The 21,843-nt window shown below is 42.2% G+C and overlaps 1 protein-coding gene across 4 annotated transcripts in view; it reads left to right on the top strand.

Moving 5' to 3' along the window:
- The first annotated feature begins 10,323 nt into the window (after positions 1-10,323).
- Positions 10,324-21,843, top strand: part of RPTOR (regulatory associated protein of MTOR complex 1) — a 308,928-nt gene continuing 297,408 nt past the window's right edge. For 2 of the 4 annotated variants that reach the window (XM_053375518.1, XM_053375517.1), the window contains exon 1: positions 10,324-11,919. In XM_053375518.1, the coding sequence (XP_053231493.1) occupies positions 11,758-11,919 (162 nt within the window). In that variant the 5' untranslated portion in view covers positions 10,324-11,757. The remainder of the gene's footprint in view (positions 11,920-21,843) is intronic. The other 2 variants (XM_053375520.1, XM_053375519.1) reach the window with 1 other exon arrangement.

Genomic DNA, 21,843 nt, shown 5'->3' with positions numbered 1-21,843 from the left:
TAATTTTTGCTAAGGCAATGTGGTTCCACTATCTTAGGTATGCCCTCATTTGCAGCACTGCAGAAATAGGTGGAATTTGCCCTTTATAGTTAAAGGAGCCAAAATGGGAGCCACTTTTGCCTTTTTCAAAAATGTGCTCCTCTCACTGCTGCTGTTCCTGTCCTCTTGAACTACACTACACTTGATCTTAGCCAAAAGGCCGAGAAGTGAATGGCACTACAGTGGTACCTCGGGTTACATACGCTTCAGGTTACATACGCTTCAGGTTACAGACTCCACTAACCCAGAAAAAGTACCTCGGGTTAAGAACTTTGCTTCAGGATTAGAACAGAAATCGCACAATGGCAGGGTGGCGGCAGCAGGAGGCCCTATTAACTAAAGTGGTGTCTCAGGTTAAGAACAGTTTCAGGTTAAGAACGGACCTCCAGAACGAATTAAGTTCTTAACCCGAGGTACCACTGTATCTAGTTTGCCTGGGACATTAAATAGTGGAGACCGTGTTGCCGCTAAGGCCCTCAAATAAGCACCCAGAGTGCCAGAGATAATGAGGGCGATGACACATAAGTCTGGTATCTGCACCTGGACTAACATGGGTGTGCCAAGGTCCTGGGGGCTGATGCTAGTTGCTGCAGCATTCTGCTTGTTATTGTTTTTAATTAATGGGGGAAACCTGTTTGCCATGTACATGTTTACAGAAGCTTGTTTATTATTGTTAAGTTGTGGGCGAACATATCAGACGACACAGCGATTCTTCAAGCGGCTCTTGTTTATTCAGAGGCCAGAACAGAACTGAACTGAAGAGCTCAGTCAGCCTGCTTATATAGAGCTCCAGAACAACGTAACTGTAGCAACTTTCTAAAACTATCCAATCACTGAACGTCACTTTCGATCCTTCATTTGCATAACTATCTACAGTATCCCCCTGCTGGCCCAGGGTGAGAACTTCAGTACATAACAATTATGTCAACTTCAAAAATATAGCAATGTTAACTGCAACAAACTGGTGCTAATTCCCAAGTAAATGTGTTTATCAACAGAGGCGAGCCCCATTTTACCCCTATTGTTAACAATGGTGCCGTGATTTAAGTATGTTTCAAGTGCAAAACTGCACATGCTTTGTCTGTTGCTCTGTGGAACGACTGTGAGGCGTGGGAGGAGAAATGCCCATTGTATGCTTCATAACTGAAGTAATACACATGGCTGTCTAAGGAGGCCTCTGAAATGACCTAGCTGCACCACTGAGAGGAGATCAGTCCTGCTGACTGGAAGCAGATGAGTGAAGGGACTGAGTGATTCTATTGTGGGCCTTGCTGCTGAGAGATGGCAGCCTATATACCTCATGTTTTGCACAAGGTGGCAGTTATCAGGGGCCAGAGCTGGCTTCTCTCACTAGCCAAGACAGACAGCGGCAATAGTGGAGGAACATCCCATTGCCTTCACTCCCCCATGCCTGGCACTAGTTTATTTCCTCAGCTTGAAGAGTGCTGCAGCAACATTATTTTACTGAAGTGGTACTGCAGGATTTAGACTACTGATCTCCCCTGAGTGGACTGGATACACTCTGGTGAGTTTATCTGTTCACATTCGCTGCATTTTGCACCTAATACTTGAGCTTCCTGTCCAACTGGTTGTCTTAACCTAGTACCAGATTTATTCTAATCTTTTCTAGTATTCTTTCCCACATGGAAAACCTTGAAGGCTATAACCCACTGACTGCTGCTACTCCCGACAAACATCCATTGAAACAAATAGGGTTTTTGTGGGATCAATATTTGGTAGATTGTGCTTGAAATTCTAAACAATTTGACATTTGAGGGTGGTATTTTGTGTGGTTGGCAATTAGAAATAAGCAGGATTGTAATATCTCATTGTCTCAACATCTGCTCTCTAGGCTGTGGGGAAGTTTACGTTTTGAAGGTGACACTTCGAAAATTCTTTGTAGGAACAAACTATTTGGCATTTTGGAAAGGCAAGGAACTAGCCTAGGCATTTCTCTTGCTCCCTTGTGCACCATGAGCTACTTTCTTGCCTAATGTGAAACAAATGTACCTATATTCATCTGTCAAATGTTGGAAGGTATGCACCCATTACAGGAATGAATAAAAACACTGCCTGTGCCAAGCAAGTCCCATAACAGCCAATCTTCTTTCATTGCCTGGACTGCGAGACTGGATGGATAACTGAGTGAATTATATATAAGTGTGTGGTGTGAAGAGATTGCCTTGCTCTTTTCCATTCTTCTGGTGTTTGTTTCTTTCTCTTCAGCAATGTTTTCTGGCTAATTTTCAAACTGATGTTTTATCTTATTCCATGTTCTTATTCTTTTTTTAGGAGGCCAAACACCACACCGTGGGATATACCTGGGCCTGAAAGCCTGAGGTGTTATCCTGTAACAAATGTATGATCTGTGAGGTGTAACTGTGGGGCAGTCATTCTGGGCTTGCCACTTCTCCCTTTAAAGGTGGCAGGAGGGGATATTAGTTTGCCTATGCGCATTAATTTCAGCACATGCATCTTCAAATTTTCCCATTGCTAGGCCTGGAGTATTAGCTGGTTATGTGAATTAACTTACAAGACAGTTGAGCTCTTGCAAAGCCCTCTTTTTTGACCAACCAGCTTAGCTCAACTGCAACATGTGCTGTCCTTGATACACTGCCCTAAATCATCACTCTGTGATGCCAAATTGTTCCTTAGAGTGTAAACCTGTCAGCAGGACCTGTTTATGGTTTTATTTGCATAGATCCCGGATCCTGCTTAATGAATAATAATACCAGAGGTTTTATGCTCCAGCAGTACAATTTTACAGTTCTTCTGTATCTTCTTGTTTTGTACAGCTTTTATGTAATAGAAGATACAGTATACCAAGATAGAGAAAGGAGTGTGGTGACTGTTAACTGAGAATTGGCTTGGGTCTTGCAGTGTTAACTAAAGTTATTTGATTCAAACAAAACCAGGATTCAAATCAAGCCTTGGTTTTATTCCTTATTCCAGAAATCTCTACCCCACAGAATATGATTGATGTATCTTATGTCAAATAGAAGAACTCCAAAATTTCACTTATATTTGGAATTCTAATTTGGCTACTTTACCAGTAAAGCACATTTGTTCAAGTGTATGCGCGTGCACACACACACACACACACACACACACTTCACTTCTCCTTAAAGCATAATGCAGTTTTGAGTTTCAAAATAGACTAAAACCATTTATAGCCAATGTAAAAGTATTTTTTTCATTAAGGAAATAAGCATGGATGCACAGCCCCATAAGGTTATATAGCTGGCAAGGTTTTGTTTTGTTTTGGGTTTTTTTTTTAAATATTAGTTCAGCTGTGGCCCAGTGGATACTTAGGGGGTTAGGGTGTTGGGTCATCTGGCAAGGCTGGACTGGAGACCCTGCTTACATTTGTTCAGTTCTGCCCTTCCTTTTAAGGACTGCAGCTGATTTTCGCCAACTTTCATAGACACCAAGGACTAGCAAGACAGCAGAAGCATATATATGGGTAGAACTGCCTGCTGCCTGTGGCAAGGAACAGCTGGGGAGATGTGCAGTCCAAGGCCAGAATAGGAGGGAAGAGTGCAAATGAGGATTAAGTTGCATTGGTAGAACAGTGTGCCTCTCAGCTGGAATACAGCTGCAGGTCAAGACTGTGGAATATTGCCAAGCTGCAAGGGGAGCATATATCTCAGCGAGAAAGAAGTGCTGCAGGTCAGAATTGAGATGCATTAGCAGAGATGTGCAAAGGAAGGTTGTTGACAATCTTGTCTGGCACTAACCCATGCTCTTAAGTCCTCGCTGGCTTGATTTTCAAGGCAGGTTATTTTTCTCATTTTCCTTTTTAAAACAACAACAACAACACTGCACCCTAGTTTTAACATTTAGTTTTCCAGTTTTTTCCCTTCTCAATTTGTCCTTTACTTTCTTTTCTTTTTTTGCTGCTGCTGTTTTGGATTGCTGAAGGAATCCAAGCTAGCACATTCCTTCCTGAAGGCAGAATGAGCACGGCTAGCTTTAGTTCTGTTCCTTTTGTAAATCCCATATATGTTCAGGTAATTGACTCTAAGTAAGATTTATGTTTCTACAGTGGTAGCATAAAAACAAAAGTACAAGCGTTAGTTTTGCAGAGGGAAAGATGTAACAAGCACGTGTTTACACCATATGCTGCATGCATATTTAGGAGGCTGTAGAGTTTTATGAAGATGAGATATTGTGATGGAACATGTGAATTGGCAGTAGCTCCATTGCTGCATAGGACACAGCCTGGTTTATGTGGCCAAGCAACTCAGAAGGAAAATTTGCTATGGGAACATCAGGCACCAATTCACCAAGTCAACTCATTCTTATCAAGGATTTTACTCTTTCACTGTGGATTCAGAACATAGGCATTCTAGAGGCAATGCATTATCTCAAAAGGATGATATGGGAAATCTTAGCAAAAGGTCTATATGCCCCCCCTTTTTTACAGAACATTTGGCCAACATTCAATTATTAGATTTGGAAGGTTATGGTATGAAACACGGCTGGCATGCATGTCTATGGTATGTTATTAGGAAAAATATAGAGAGAGTTTGGGAGGAGTATAAAAACCTGTTAGGGAGAAAAACACCTTTATGGCTGTGTGTATCTTCATCAGTCCAGAAGCTTCAAAAATCAAGGAAACTTCAAAAACTAGCAAGGCCTGAAGAAAATACATTACAAAATATTCAGACTGAGTAACAAAATAATACAACATGAGGGTTGGATATTTCAGTATAATCTTCCCTCTCTCTCTCTCTCTCTCCCCCCCCCCCACACACACAGGGAGGGAGGGAGGGAGGGAGGGAGAGAGAGAGAGAGAGAGAGAGAGAGAGAGAGCTGCTGCTAATCCTGAGTCAAGGAGTTATATTTTATACAAAGATGGTGTCACGAAGGATTGAGTGATATAAGTAAATGAATAAATAAATAAATTTAAACAGCAGTTCTTTGAGTATCATCTCCAGCCAAAACAAATAAGGTAAAGGACTTGCATTTTGTGAAGGTGAAGCTTTGAAGAGGGAGATTGCAGACACAGAGGAGTGGAACCAATTAAAAGCTATTTGAAGACTCCTCAGCCCATTGATCTGTTCTTAGTCGAATCCCACCCTAAGTATTCATAATTTTCAAGCATTGAGCAAATGGGTTAGGCTGCCGTTCAGAGCCCTGATCCTCTGTGCTGTTGCTTTGGATGGGGTGGAGGTTTTTCTCTGCCCAAAACAGCTCTGCCTGCCTATGCAGCATCACTACTCTAGTGCAGAGGGAACAAGCGTCACTCTTGGGGCATGGAGCTTCCTGTTTGGGACACCAAAAGATGTAGGTAGGTGGCAGCACCGCTGCTGGTATTCCCATGGGTGGTAGTTCGGACGACACACAAGCAGGGTGTTCCAGGCTGAGATAGAACCACAGGATCCTTAGCTAGCGCCACTGCTAACACTGGCTGCCATCCATTGGTCACTATAACAATTCTAGGCTGATCCAGTGTGGAGCAGAGTTTTGTCTGACCCCGCCTTCCTCCCTCGTTGGTGTGAGTGATGCAGCTGCAGATGTGGTAGTGGCGATGCTGCTTCATCATGCCCCGCTGATGCCAAGCTGGGGTTAAGATTTCTCTGCCCACTAGTCTGCTGAGAGCAAAATGAATTACTCCCTAGTAAATGTGCTTAGGATTCAGATGAGAGTCACAGGCCAAGGAAACGGGTCTTCACTAAATTTGACTCTGATGCATAAGGTTAAGAACAGTTTCAGGTTAAGAACGGACCTCCGGATCGAATTAAGTACTTAACCCGAGGTACCACTGTATATTGAAGAGAAGACTCCCTGGAAAACTCCCTGGAAAAGACCCTGATGTTGGGAAAGATGGAGGGCACAAGGAGAAGGGGACGACAGAGGACAAGATGGTTGGACAGTGTTCTCGAACCTACCAGCATGAGTTTGACCAAACTGCGGGGAGCGGTGGAAGACAGGAGTGCCTGGCGTGCTCTGGTCCATGGGGTCACGAAGAGTCGGACACGACTAAACGGCTAAACAACAACACCACCACTGTATATTCTTTTATGAAGTTATATTAATTTTATATTGTATCTGGTGTTGTTGTTTTTACATGAGCCACTTTTTCCATCTATGTAGATTTAAAGGTGAGATATAAATGCTTTAAATAAATGGGCAAGGGAAAACATAAATGATATTCTCCTGCCATCCATTGCAAGTTTCTGCCAGTCAAAAATTAATGCTTGGTACCCATTGATTTATACCATTTGTAGGCAGATAGTGGACTACCCTTTTCTGTGCCACATTGACAGCTGGGGATTCAAGTGTATTCCCAGAAGGGTAACTGTATGAATACTGCTTCACAAACACAAGCTGCTTTTCAGTGCCCAAGGGTCAATCTACTTCAAGGTGATTTGTGGTGATGTGCTGAATTGGGACAGAACACTTATGACTGTTTTGCATGAACACAAGAGCTTGAGGCTTTTTAGTTCCTAAAAAGATGGCTTGAGGGGCACATGGGAGAGAGCAACTAGAGAGAATTGTGTGTCTCTCTTGTAATAGAGAAGTCAGGGTCATCTAGTAAAATGGACTGGAAATAGGTCCAAGACAAACAAAAGAAAGCACTTCACACAGCTTAAAGAATCAACAGCATGTGTTGATTGCTGCTAGCTTAGGTAGCTTCTTTAAAAAACAAAAAAACCTAGAAAACTGGATGGAGGCTGCATCTGTCAATAGTTATTGGTCCTGATATTTGACCTTCCATGTATCAAAGCTGTAAACTTGTAAGTATCAGATGCTTTGCATCTGTGGCGTAGTGTGTGCATGCGTGTGGGGGAACACAGAGGTGGTTGCCCTGGGTGCAAAATTTCAACACCCAGTGATGCCTCAATACAGCTGTGTGTTTGTGTCACTGGGGTCCATTGAAAATGGCTTCTCTATGTGGACCAGGAAATGACCTCTCCAGACAACAGAACGACTCTTCTTTTCTAATCTCTGTAGCTGCAATCTCCTGGGTGATACGGAAGCCATTAGATAGTTGAATGTGCATGCATACTCTGTCCATTTCCCTCCCGTCCCCTTCACACAGCCCTGGCACTGGCAACCCATGCTATGCCACTGTTATGGATAAACAATAGGTCAGGGACCTTGTCTTCATGCCAGAGGCATGTAAGTAGCTTCCTATTGCTTTGGGGGGGCGGATGCTGGGCTAGATAAACCTTGGTTTGATGATGATGATGATTTCAACAGAACATTAAAAACAGAATAAAACTTCACTGCTTATGCAGATGCTCCAAACCAGATTCACCTGTGCTTCACATAACATAGAGCAGCTGTACACACATCTGAAAGTGCCTAGTTTGTGTCCAAGCAGCTCTAGTCAGATTTCAGCAGAGGGGAGGGACAAGGAGATTTTAGTGATGTGGGTGAGATTCACAGCAAGCTCCAGTAGCTCCTGCTCCTGTATATATTGATAACGAGATGGGATCATGTCCTAGATACACATGCCAATCCTTTTATGTAAGAAAGTGACAGTTTGATAACATTGCTGCAGTTACCATGCGATATAAAAATAAAATAGCTAGCTAAATGCTCCTACTTTTCCACAACAAGAAGACATGATAGAACCATTGAATTGGCTAGAGACATGTGTACCCCTTAGAAATATTCATCATACCAGATTTGAAATGTTGTGAGGAACGTCCATCCCTAATTGTGTATGAAATAGGGCTGCCATAGATCCAGAATTTCCAGGATGTAGCCAGGATTTGGCCGTCGGAAACAGTGCCCGGGTGGAAATCGCTTTAACGTCCGGGAAATTTTTTTAATAAAAATCTGAACATATGGCAACCCATGTCGGAAGTGTAGATTTTGGCAAATTTCTATAAAAATAGCTCAAACTTTTCACTTTTTGAAATATGGCAACCCTAGTATGAAAGCTAATTTAGTTGCTTCTTCCTTTTGGCCCACCATTTGTGCTGTCTTACATTTTCAGCTGACATTTCTTTATTTTTCTTGTAAGGTAAAGGTAAAGGGACCCCTGACCATTAGGTCCAGTCGTGGCTGACTCTGGGGTTGCGGCGCTCATCTCGCTTTATTGGTCGAGGAAGCCGGCGTACAGCTTCCGGGTCATGTGGCCAGCGTGACTGAGCCGCTTCTGGCGAACCAGAGCAGTGCATGGAAACGTCGTTTACCTTCCTGCTGGAGTGATACCTATTTATCTACTTGCACTTTGATGTGCTTTCGAACTGTTAGGTTGGCAGGAGCAGGGACTGAGCAATGGGAGCTCACCCCGTCATGGGGATTCAAATCGCTGACCTTCTGATCGGCAAGTCCTAGGCTCTGTGGTTTAACCCACAGCGCCACCTGCATCCCTCTGGTCAATTTTATCTTCTACCTCTGGTCAATTTTATCACCTTTTTCTGAACCTTCTCCAGTTCTAGTATATCATTTACAATGTGTTGCAGAAAAGCAGGTTAACCATATCCTTTATCAGTTAAGTATTTAGTAGCTGAAGAAGTGCAAGAGAGTAGATAGTACTGCTCTGAGCTCCCTGGGTTTGGCAAAAGTTTTCATTGCTCCTTGCTGTCAGTTGCACAAGCTAATAAAAATGATGTCTCAGGAGAACAAGGAAAATTCTATTCCAGTCCTAGCAGTGCCAAGTATGAAATTCATGACAACATCTAGTCAATTATTGGATAGGCTAAAGGATGATTCTTGTGGTGAGAAAGTGAGAATTTGTTTAAGTTATTCAGAGATATTACTGGTTGTTTATTGAATTTGAGAATATATTAGGATAAACTTGAGAGTTGTGAAAGGGTTTGAAAGATATTTACATAGTTCTGTAGGTTGCTGTTTCTAGAGGTGTTATTTGGTCTTTTTGTTTCTTTCTTGCCATATGCTTGAGTTATATTTTAGGTTATCTTCAATGATAAGTGAGCATTTTAATTTTTAATTTATTTTTTAAAAAAATATCATTTATTTATTGATTACATTTATATCCCACCTTTTCCTTCAAGGTGGTGCATATGATTCTCCTCTTCCTCATTTTACCTTCACAACAACCCTTTGAGGTAGGTTAGGCTTAGAGGCAGTGACTGGCACAAGATCACCCAGTGAGCTTCTGCAATGCCTTGCTTTCTAATGAGAAAAATTGGAACATCATTTTTCATTCTGCAAAATGCCAAAAATTGGGAGTTACATCAAACTTCTTGATTTTTGGAGGTACAGTGAGCTTTTTAATTTTTTCCAGCACTGTACTTACCGGTATTTTAAGTGGCTCAAACAATTCCAAATAATATTATTTTATTTAGGCTTCTTTTTTTAAAAAAACACACACCTTGATCTTGAACAAGTAATTTAAAACATTGAAGCTTGAAGCCAGGCATTTTGGCACAATGTAGTTTCAGATTCCACTGTTAAATAGCCCCAAACATACCTACGCTCTCTATTCCTTGAACTAGGAGTCCTGGCAGGGTAAGTCTTACACATACATAAGTTATATACAAAATAAAAATATCCTTTAAAGCAATTTGATGCTTCAACAGAATGTCAAACAGGTGTGCCTGTGACCATAGGCATAGCCAGGATTTATTGGGGGGGGGAGGGCAGGCTTTATGTTGGGGGGCGGGCAGAACTGAGTTATCTGCAGTGCAATTGGTCAGTTAAGTATTTTTATTTATTTATTTGATTTGGTGGGGGCAGCTAGCCCCCTGCTCCCCCCCCGCCCTGGCTACGCCCATGCTTGTGACTTTACGATAAAAGTAAATTGGAGCTCACCACATCTTTTGTAATATACATGCCTCGGAAAGATACACCTGTAAAGGAACTTTTACTATTGCCATGGAACAATCCAAAAATGTACAGAGAAAGACATGCATTGTTCTAACCAGCACTACAGTAAAAAATAAATAAAAATATGTTGGCGTGTTTTCAGTTAAGTTGGGAAGTTGGCATGTCCCCCCCCCCCCCAATTAAGGATAATTAAACGAATTTTGGTTCATTTTGACAACCTCCCCCCCATATTAAATTATGAAGATCACGGTGATCTCATCGCCTTATCTAATCTATCTATCACCCAGTAATAGCTGCCCTATTTCTGAAGCTGGGCCAAGGCTATTTCCTCTGTGCCGCCCCCGTAGCTCTGCCTGTTGCGGGCGGCGGCGGCGGCGGGTCTTCGTGCCAGGCGGCAGCTCGCGCGGCTGAACGCCGTCATGTCTGTTGCCGCGGCAACCCCGGCGCTCTCGGCCCCTCCCACCACCTTTGCTTCCAACTCCTTCGTATTTAAAAGGCGCCTGACGCGGTATGAGCCGGCCGACGGCCCGTCGCCGCAATGCATTCTGGGCCTCGGCAAAATGGCTGCCTCCTTGGTGCGCTGCTGCTGAGGGGAGTTGGGCTGTCCGGCAACCCGGGACGTTTTCCTTTTAAGCTTCAGGAACCCCGCTGTCTTGGGGACTTTTCTTCACGCGAAGAGGAGCCATCAGCTGTCCCGAGACGGGGGACACGATGGGACCAAGTGGGCGCCCGTCGCGGCAGCCGGGCACAGGGCAAGTACCTCCACGGGGGTAGGACGTTCCTTCTCGGCCACCGGAGACCATAAGCTCTCGGAAACAGGCCCAGTCCCTGCTCCTGAGCCCGACTGCACCGCCAAGGGCTGGACTTTGTCGTGAGTGAGCCCCCTTTCCCCTGCATCCTCTCCGAGGATAGGGATAGACGCGCCTGGAACAGAGGCGCCTTCGGCTAAAGCTGCAAGCTCCATCTTTGCTTCCTATTATTTTGTCTGTAATAGGACAGACATCCCGACCCCACATTCTTAAGAGTTCTGCCCTGACCAGGGTACCACGTTGTAAGCCTATCCCGCTCTGACGGTTCCCTTGTGGCAAGAATCCTGTGCTACGAATCTCCATATTTGAATCCAAAGTAGACCCGCTAAAACTCTGTACACGCCCCTGCAAATGTTGCCTTAACGAGGACTTAGATGAACAGCAGTTCCCACAAAGAATTCCCACTGTTGCTAGAGATACAAGAGGTTCCTAATCTGATTCTCCACCCTGGATAAGAACTTTTGTCACTCAACGTCTCTTACATTGCCTGCAGTCTTTTTGTGTGGTATAAAGCGTCAACTTTAACCTAAACAAGACTACCAAACATCCTGCAACTATAGTAGTATTTACATCTTGCCCATTGATTTGCAATGTTTAGACCACTTGGCTAGATTCCCAATCATATGTCACATTCTTCTACTGCCCATCTTCTAAAACTTTCTTCTGAATGAATATTCATTGATATCATTTTTGCTGGGTTATGTCATAATTTCTGTTGTGACCAAGAACCACATATCTCCCTAATTCTGAAATAATAGTGACAGTGAACTATATCTTATTCCTGAAGAAGGCAACAACAACAACAAAGGATTTAACATACATATCTCTAACCCATGAAGCTAGAGGGTGATAATCCATTTGCTATCAGATACTGTTACTTGTCCCTTGTTTAACGATTGCAGCACTCCTTAAATTTTCTCATCCCAGATAGGAAACCCCCAGTTGCTGAGCAGGGAATATTGCAACACTCTCTGGAACAGTAGCACTTGCAAATCCACTTTGAAAACGGCTCCTTTCCTGCATACAGCTCCTTCCCAGAAAACACCTTCTGGGAACAAGAATTGCCAGATTCCTTGTCCTTCCAACTACTTTTTTCTGGACATTGTGTTGGAGTGGAGGTTTCTGATCCCTGGTTACATTAGTTCCTTTTCTTCTGATGGAGTCTGACATGCTGCAGTCCCCCCTCCTAGGGCTTGGGGAAGAAGATGAGTCGGACATGACTGACTGGAATCTGCCCTTGGCCTTCATGAAGAAGAGGCACTGTGAGAAAATTGAGGGCTCCAAGTCACTGGCTCAGAGTTGGCGGATGAAAGACCGGGTAAAGATATATAATAGCAAATTTTATTTGAAAGGGAGATTCTAATTTTATTCTTTGCTTGCTTGAAGTCTGCACATTGTCATTGGGTACACCCCTGAACCTTTATAATTTTGTTAGCTTTGAATATTTATAAATTGCTACAGTCATGTTGATAAATTATGCATTTGGTTAAATAATGCTTTAAATTGTTTGTCATTTGTCTCCAGTCTTATGCATAAAAGAAACAAAGCTATCTGTCTTGGGGGGAGTTCACCTAACAAAAACTGTCAGTGGAAGCCCCCTGAAATTGGCTCAGGGAGGTCAGGAGAACCCCCAGAATATTGCACGGGGTGGGTGTGGGGATTGTTCCATCTGACAAGCTGATATACTTGCACAGACAGGATATTCAGCGTAGTGTGATGCTGAATTCCACTCTTGGTCCATTAGAAAAAAACTCCACAGTTGGGTAATAATCATGTTACACATAACTATTTATTTAAATAGTTAAAAATGTTGAGGTGTTGGAATCTAAAAAATAAAAGGTAGAAATAAGATGTAATGGTAGTGATAGTGATAGTGAGAAGTGATAGTGATAGTGAGAAGGCAATTTTCTATGAGAAAATTAAAATAAGAAGGCCTTACATGACCCACCTATTTAACAACATCATAAAAGGGGCCCCTATCCCCCAAACCTGGATCTCTTCCAAAATAGTCTCTATCCCTAAACCTCTCAAAGATAGCCTCAAAATAGAATCATACCGCCCAATTTCATTGATAACCCAAGACTACAAGATATTCACATCAATCTTAGCTAACCGCCTAAAAATCTTTCTGCACAAACTAATCACCCCAGACCAGGCAGGCTTTGTCCCTGGTTGCAACATAACAGACCCTGTTAGGAAACCACTGAATCTGATGGAACACAGCAAAATGATGATCATGTCCCTAGACATCCTTAAAGCCTTTGATTGCTTTGAATGGAAATATCTATTAGCAGTATTAACTAACATGAAATTTGGCCCCAACTTCCTACAAACCCTCAAACAAATTTGCTCCCAAGCCTTAGCAAAATGTAGAATTAACAATGTGGACTCCAATACCATAGCAATCCAAAGAGGCACAAAAAATGGATACCCACTGTCCCTATTCATCTTGGCCCTGGAGCTCCTAGCAATCTGACTCCAAGCAGCCCCAGATATCAAGAGTGTGGAAATAAAAGGTAAAACCTACAAACTAGGTCTCTCTGCAGACGCCCTGATGGTCACAACACCAGACCCCATAACTCAGCAACCACTCTAATTAAAGAACTCAACACATTCACAATGGCGTTGGGCCTACAAGTAAACTTTGCAAAATCTGAAGCTATGTGCTTCAACACCCCACCCCACCCCACCCCGCACACCAAAAGGAATTCACCAACATCACAAAGATAAAACTCTGCTGCACCAAATTCAGGTACCGAAGGGTTCAAATAACCTCAACAAACTCTACCTCCACAATTACGAGTCCCTGTGGTGACAAATCAACAGAGACTTGAGGAAATAAAACAACACCAACTTCACACTTTCAGACAAAATAGCTATGATCCAAATGATCACCCTCCCAAAACTAGCCTATTTATTCCAAATCCTCCCAATCTGGATTCCCCCAAACCAACTCCAGAAGTGGCAGATAAAACTACACTTGTTTATTTTCTCACACAAAAAGCCAAGAATAAGCCCCCAACACCTGCACCTCCCTTCAGAAGGAGAATGGGGGGAATCCCCAAAATAGAATCATATTACATTGCCAACCAAGTACACCACATAATCCCATTTATTCTAGAAGATGAGACGAAACAGTGGGTCCACTTGTAATAAAATGAATAGAAAGAGAAACTAGCTTAGTTGAGCTGACATGAAACCCCATACAAAATAATATAAGCCTCATCACCCCACCCCTCCTCTCCCCAACCTTATACCGTACTCAGCACTAACGTCTCACAACAAATGTAACTGATTTGTAAGAAAGACTGTACAACCTGAAAAAAGAGTCAGTGCATGTAGTTTTGTAAACCAAGAAAATCTTTAATAATAAATAAATAAAAACCTGAGGAGTTCATTCAGCATTAAAGATTGTGTGCTGAATGTGGTTTCTTCGTGTGCTGCAACTGCAATGTTGTAAGTTGCCACCTAGTTGCCTGGGGGCACTTCTTGTCTTCAGTGGTCGTCAGATGACTAGTTAATGATAAAGTTACGTTTTCACTGTTTATCTGAAAAGTATAGATTAAGCTATGGGTTCTACTGCAATAAGAAATCATTGTCATTTTTATACTACCTGAGCACTTGTTTCATTTATAAAGCACAATTTTAGTAAGCAGATTATTGTAAGAGCCTTTCATTCTTTGGGTAAAATTGAGGGTACATTTCAAGTTTTGTTTAAGCTTACACACTGAATCTATAGTGTGGGAAATATTTTTGTAATACAGTATAAGAAGATAAAAGCAAACAAAATTTCTTTGTAACATCAACCTGCCAGCCCAAAGAAATGTTGTTGACATTAGAACTTTGCAGCTTGGAACATGCTATCTTTATTTTGGGATATGTGGTGGGTTGTTTTGTTAGAATTTAGGTGACATCAGTGTGAATTGAGTCCACAGATGCAGTTCACTGCTGCTTCTTTTTGCATAGCTTGACTAATAGCTTGCTTCTCTGTGGATTACAGCTAATTCATTTCTGACTTTTAATTGGCATAAAGAGCCTATGATTAGGAAGATTCCCTGTATTTAGCTGTTTTGTTTTATTTCCATTGCCCTTTTATATTTCATTTTCATTGTCTTATCCTTAAGAGTGTCACATGGCAGGCATTAACTATTAGTTCAGTACAGTATTTATTTTTTTAAAAAATATTACTTTAGTCAGTCATGGGTAGATTCATGGATACAAATGCTTAGAGCTGGAGTAGAACTTTGAGTTGATTCTTGAAAACTTTGTTTCTCCTATGTTTATATCTCTGCCACCCATGTAATTGTAGCATTGTAGTTTTTTGTTGAGAAAGGGTCACAACCTAGAGCTATTATATAATGGGACACATTGAAACCTATATAAGCTTTGATTTAGGAATTCTCTCTAGCCTTTAGGTTATACTTGCTACATTTATCTTTTAGTGAAATAATTAATATGAGACCCTGGTTATAATATTGGAAAAGTTATGGGGTAATTTTATATTATGCTCTTTTGCAAGATCAAATTATCTGAGTATTGAGCTAGTTCAGGGGTTGGCAAAGTTTTTGTGGCTTGGGCTGGTTCATGGTCCCGCAGACGCTGTGGTGGGCTGGAGTGTGCATGCACGTACGCATGCACAAACGCTATTTCCGGCACTCCTTCTGGTGCGGAGGAGGCGTGTGCAGCTTCCCATTGACCGCAGGAGCTTCCTGCAGCCAATGGGAAGCCGGCCAGCGTTGCAGAAGGTGATCCTCATTCTGCTCTGCGCCGGTTTAGCGCGGTGTATGGGAGCCTACTGAGCGGGCGTGGGGGTCCATGGACCTGTTAAATGACCCCCATGGGCTGCTTGTGGCCCATGGGCCTTAGGTTGCCGAACCCTGCGGTAGTTGATACATTTGGTTTTAAAAATAAACTATATCCTATTTTTAATTTGGAATATAATCCAGAGTTTATATAGCACCAATTTGGAAGACACCATTTTTAATTTACTACTGCCAATAATAATTTTAAAATGTTTAATGACACCACTGTTGGTGTTCTGCAGAGAGGGCAGAATACAGATTCTGGGGTTATAAAAGAGGTTTTGGATCAAGTGGATCCAAAGCTCTCCTATTCCTTTGGCACACAGCCTTGATGGGGGAGACGAATGCTAGCCTTTGTTGTACTGCTTCCCCTTCTTGGCAGCTCTCTTGATTGGGTGGCTCTATGGCCACAGATTTTTCTTTCCCACCCCTCATTAGATTAATCCTTCCATATGTAATTCTGCATATATAATATATAATAGATTCTGAGTAAACCTGTTAGCGATCCAGTGATAATGCTGTAACACTAACCTCATGACAATAAATTGTAATACTTTCTTAAAATGGTGATAGTCACTTTAGCTGTGTTATTTTGCCTGACTGACAAATAACCTGAAACCTTATGGAATAAGTTTTCATTGTGCTGCTGTTTGGTGGCACAGTTCCATTTTAAGAAAAAGTCATTGATGAATCTAAACAACATAGTTAAGTATTCACTACTCTTTGCCCAGAATTCTGTAACTTAGCAGAGGGTTTGCTCTTCGTAACCTAGATCCAAAGTATCTGTATGCGATCAGAATGACACTCCTTTGATCTATTATTTATTCAAAGAATCTTTTTTTATCACACAGAGTAGGAATTTCACTTTGAATGTGGAATTAAATCTCATAGTTCTGGTAGCAAAGACTTCATTAAAATAAAAGGGTCTTGAATGTGTTGGATTTTTACTGACAAGTTGCTACCAAAGTCAGAGCTTTTAAATTGAGCCACATTTTACTTATATTGATTTTTAAAACAGATCGGAAGCAAAAAAAATCTGGTTGTAGTGGTTTCATTTTAACAATCCCCCCCTCCCCCGCCGGTTGCCTTACTTACCTCCTAAGTAAGAATTAAAATATTCCCTTCATGGGAACAGGCAGACCGTGGGTTTCTATGGGAAAGCAAAAGAATAGAAAGGGCTGTTTTAATGGACTAATAGAGCTGACTGGTGTCTGAATGACACAACATCTTCCTTAGAGCCAACAATAATGGATAGATTTACCTGCCATTTCAGTATCAGAACTATGAATAGAAACCTTCACATTTCAAAAGATTATTGCTGAAGGTTATAATAGTCCTGCTGATTTATAGCCTGACCTTCCTTGCTGGCCAGTACAAGTCTTCCTGTTGTACCTTTGGTTGGGGTTTTTGGGGTTGTTCAAATACTGTTGGCAAGGGGGAGAGCGGTACAACAATTTTGTATGGAGGAAGGCAGGTGTTTCTTAAGGATCATTGCTGCCTATTCCCTCCCTACCTCCCCCCCCAAATATATATATATATATATATATATATATATATATATATATATATATATATATATTGTGCTGTACTCTACCCTTCTCCAGTCAGTGATTGGATAATGCATTGTAGTGCCAGCTTTTCTTCTCCCGTGGTCATAGAATGGTACATATAGGCCACAGCCCCAAGATTAAGAGTCTCTTGCCAGTGCGGTATAGTGGTTAAGAGCGGTAGACTCGTAATCTGGGGAACCGGGTTCGCATCTCCGCTCCTCCACATGCAGCTGCTGGGTGACCTTGGGCTAGTCACACTTCTCTGAAGTCTCTCAGCTGTACTCACCTCACAGAGTGTTTGTTGTGGGGGAGGAAGGGAAAGGAGAATGTTAGCTGCTTTGAGACTCCTTCAGGTAGTGATAAAGCAGGATATCAAATCCAAACTCTTCTTCTTCTTCTTCTTCTTCTTCTTCTTCTTCTTCTTCTTCTTCTACCAGTGGAGCTATCCCAGAAGTACCTTCTCTGTTATTCCATTGAGGTAGCTGATAACAGTAGCTGGAACTCACGTTAAAACATGTTTATAAATTGTCAGTCAGGACATTGTCAATACATTGTGTTTCTTCTTGTGAGATATTTTAGAGATAGCTCGGGTCATATAAGCTGCCTTTTAAGGTAAAGGTAGGCAAAATATTTTTTTTAAAAACCAATCCTGGCTTATGTTTTGAAGTAAGATTTATAGATGCAGATATTACTTATGAATAAGCAGTTTTTTTATACACTGCAAAATGGTTGAAGAGACTATACAGTGGTACCTCGGGTTACAGACGCTTCAAGTTACAGACTTTGCTAACCCAGAAATAGTACCTCGGGTTAAGAACTTTGCTTCAGGATGAGAACAGAAATCACGCAGCAGCAGCGGCGGGAGGCCCCATTAGCTAAAGTTGTGTCTCAGGTTAAGAACAGTTTTATAATGCTGTTGTAGAATGTGTGTGTTGTTGCTTTTTAAACTCTTCCTACTATAGAATGATATTTTTTAAAAAAGACCTAATGATCTTTAGCTATTCTGGAGGACGAGACAAACTTCATTGCTGATGTGTTGCTTTACTCTACACAACTATGGTGAACTTTCCTGAGCATAGTGGTTCAGTCTGTCTTTTATATTTTCAAGAATGGGCAACTTGCTGGGCAGGAGCCAGAAAATGGAAAGCATATATACAAATATAGTTTCAATATTGATTGCTTGTTCAGATAAGTGCTTGCTTAGTAAATGGTGAATCTATCAGCTTTGCCATTTATCAGGAGCAATATTTGCATTACCGTCTGTGCTTGAGCATTGCTTAGCTGTTTGTTTTGTTTTGTTTCAGTCATCTGAATGAAGTCAGGAGTTTTGGAAGGTAGTTGCACTTGGATGTCCATGATGCAATTTCCTGAAAGCTAAACATTCTGTGGAATAGGCTTGGGCGATGTATTGATATATCACCCAGGACCGGTATGGGGGGGCAGACTGTGATGGTGGTTTTGCTCAGTGGTATATCACTAGTGAAGCAGCTGCTATTGTCCCATTGCTACCAGCGCAGTGATGGTGAAACAAGCTGCAGCTGGCTGCTGGAGGCAGAGGAACTCAGAGCCGTAGAGGTAGCCCTAATCCTTCTCCTGCTAGTATGCAAATGGCAGAAGAATTGGGGCTCCCTTAGCTGAGGAGCAGAAGGCTTTGCACTCCCAGGCTTAGGTGCGCGGATAAGACCCTGTCCTTCTGGATGGATGGAGATTTTGCTCAGAGCCTTCGTGCAGGGCCATGCCAGCAAAGATGAAGGGAGCCCTGACAATGGAGCCTGTCAGGTTCCTTCGCAGTGCTTCCTTCGTCTTGCTGGCGGGGGGGGGGGGGGAGGAGCAAGTGGCCTGTTTCTCCTATGAAAAGGAGGCTGATTGCTTGCTCCCCATTTCTTGCCAGTGAAGCTGAAGGAGCCCTGTGAGGCTCTGTCAGCAACGCTGAAGGAACCCTGCGAACCGAGCCTAACAGGCTCCATTCACACAAATCCTTCCGTCTTCACTGGCAAGGGGGGGTTGGTGAGCAGGCGGCCTTTTTCTCCCAAGAAAAGGAGGCTGTTTGACTGCCCCTTGCACCTTGCTGGCGAAGGCGAAGGGAGCCTTGCAAACCGAGCCTGTCAAGATCCAAAGCTGTGCTCCCTCCGTCTTGGGCAGTGGAGGGCTAGCTCAGATGGGGAGCAGGAGCCTTTGTACCCCCCAGCTGAGCAGCAGGCTGGGACCAGCTGCATTGGCCCCGATTTGCAAGGTGCTGGGGTGAAAGCACCTCAACTCCTGCTGAAGCAGTTTCACCCGGGGCCTTGCAGGCTGGGGTGAAGGCAGCTCTTTCAACATCGCAGTTTATCGCCAAACCGCGATGTTTTTGCTGGTGATACACCACAATGCTGAAAACCTAATATCGCCCAGCCCTATTGTGGAATGTGGAGGTTGAAAAAGCAAACCAAGCAGTCTCAAGCAGCTGATTGAGGAATCTAGTGCACATTGTCACCATAGCCACAGTGAGAACTGACCTTTCAGGATACATGTGGCTGTGGACTACCTGCAGAGTCATGTGAATTATTAATATTTTTCATGGTTTTGTTCATTTTTTATGCTCTTATTTAATTCATCAATGCTGAAATATTCGATCTCCTTTTTCTTAAATGTTATCTAAGCCTCTTACAGATTTTTTTCAAGCTCTTTCGGAAACAACTGAGTAAAATGCAGATAGAGTTTATGTGAACATCTTTGTTAATTGAAAATACTCGTTAATGCTTTGTTAAGAATAGAATGTTGTTATTTATTTGGACCAGCATACAAACCTCTTTGACTTGAGTCAGGGCCAAATAGCACAACGTATATGTTTGCCTGATGGAATTGCCATTGTGGATAGAGAAGCCTGGGGAATGTCAGGACTTGCTGGTTTGCTGTAGGATTTGTTGATTTGTCTTGTATCGACACTTTCACTAGAATGAAATTCCTTAAGTTGGGTATAAAGCTTTGCCAAGTTAAAATGGCAGGAGTTCCCTAGCAACTCTTTGTAGTGAAAAGACCCAAGAGGCTCATGGAATGAAGATTCCTTTAAAAATTCTGTATTCTATTCCAGGGACCTCTGAGATGTTAATTATTTGGGAGGGCTGGATGGAAAAAGAGATTGGACTTTGCAGCTTCAGCAGAACCCATCCTATTTTCGCTGTCCTTTTTTTAGTTCAAAAAAATAGCCCTGTCTTATGCTTTGCGATAAACTTTGTAAGCATCTTTGATATCCATTGACTGGCTTTGTGCATGGTGCCGTGAAATCTTGTTAACTAGGAATTAGTGTAACAGAACTAAACTGTCAGACTTCTTATGATGGCTTGTTTGAGTTGACAAACTAATAAAAGGTATCATATGAACACTGGGGTGTTAGAAAAAAAGACTTCAGATAATTAGGCTGTAAAGAAATGAAAAGCTATGCTTTATGGAAGCCCTAGAAAGAAAGTTTTTAAAGCACACATAAGGCAATGAGGTATCAGAACACAGCTAAGCCTGTGTGGTGGTTTAACCAGCAAGGGTTAAGACTGTTCCTTTGATAAAGGACAGCTATTATTTGTAAATGATGTACTGATAACTGAGTTGGAACAAAGTAAGCGCTGCTAAATTGAGTATTCTGTTGCAAAATGAATTACAACTGGCTATCACTGTAAATAGTTAGGTAATGAACTGAGTAAAATATTAACTGACTGATTAGGTGACTTGATCACGTATTTGTTAATATATAAAAGCAAGTTTGCATTTCACCCCAATCTGATGAGGGCAAAGGGAGATAATGTGTTGCAGAGGTATAGTCTTCTTCCACTTCCAAAGGCAGCTTCTGAGTTTCAACTGTTTGTGTCCTGCCACTGCTCTGTGTTGCACACCTACTTCCCCCTTCCTTGTGTTTGTGTATCTAATACCATATACAGTGGTACCTCAGGTTAAGTACTTAATTCATTCTGAAGGTCCGTTCTTAACCTGAAACTGTTCTTAACCTGAAGCGCCACTTTAGCTAATGGGGCCTCCTGCTGCCGCCGCACCGCCAGAGCACGATTTCTGTTCTCATCCTTAAGCAAAGTTCTTAACCTGAAGCACTATTTCTGGGTTAGCGGAGTCTGTAACCAGAAGCGTATGTAACCTGAAGCGTATGTAACCCGACGTACCACTGTATAGCTATAGGTGTGTGGTGTGTATGTGTGTTCATGACACTTTGGCTATTGCCATTGCTGGCATGCAGCTCTTGGAGAGGTGCCAAACCTTCAAGTTGAGCCATGGGCTGAAGAAGATTAGTCACCCTTCTCTTAGTCAAGCCATTGTTTCTGCAGCTCCTGTCCAGATGTTGCACAGACAGCTGCTGCCTCTGCTGGAGGTTGATCATTGGTTTTGTTTTAAAAATGTAAAAAATCCATACCTGGTCCCAGCCGGATAGTTCTTTTTATTCTGCCTACGAATAATGCTTGCTATAAAAGGAATTGCATTCAGGAAGTGTTGTGTTAACAACTAACTGTAGAACCTATCCATCTGAATATGCTTTTAAGAAGGAATTTTGCTCCAGAATGTTGCCAACATTTGAGTCATAAAGTATAAATGCATTTTCTTATTTGTTAGGGCTATTATATCTGGAAAACTATTTCAGAATCTGTAAGCAGCAGCTTTCTTGTTGCCTCAGCTTGTTTCCTTGAAATTATTATATTTCAGCACCTTGGAAAAAGGAATCAGGTGAAAGGATGTACGAAGTGAGTAATATATAGTGAAGCAGAACGATTTATTTTGAAGGAGTTAAATAGCTGTAGTGTGGAGTCCCATATTCTGTGTGTGTGTGTGTTGGGGGTGGGGAACACAGAAGGGAAATAACCCTATTAGTCTTCAAGAACAGCCAGCTAGACTATTGCTTATCCATGCCAGTTTGGT

This window comes from Podarcis raffonei, chromosome 2, assembly GCF_027172205.1.
Source record: "Podarcis raffonei isolate rPodRaf1 chromosome 2, rPodRaf1.pri, whole genome shotgun sequence".
Lineage (NCBI taxonomy): Eukaryota > Metazoa > Chordata > Lepidosauria > Squamata > Lacertidae > Podarcis > Podarcis raffonei.
This window is presented reverse-complemented; position numbering and strand designations above follow the sequence as displayed.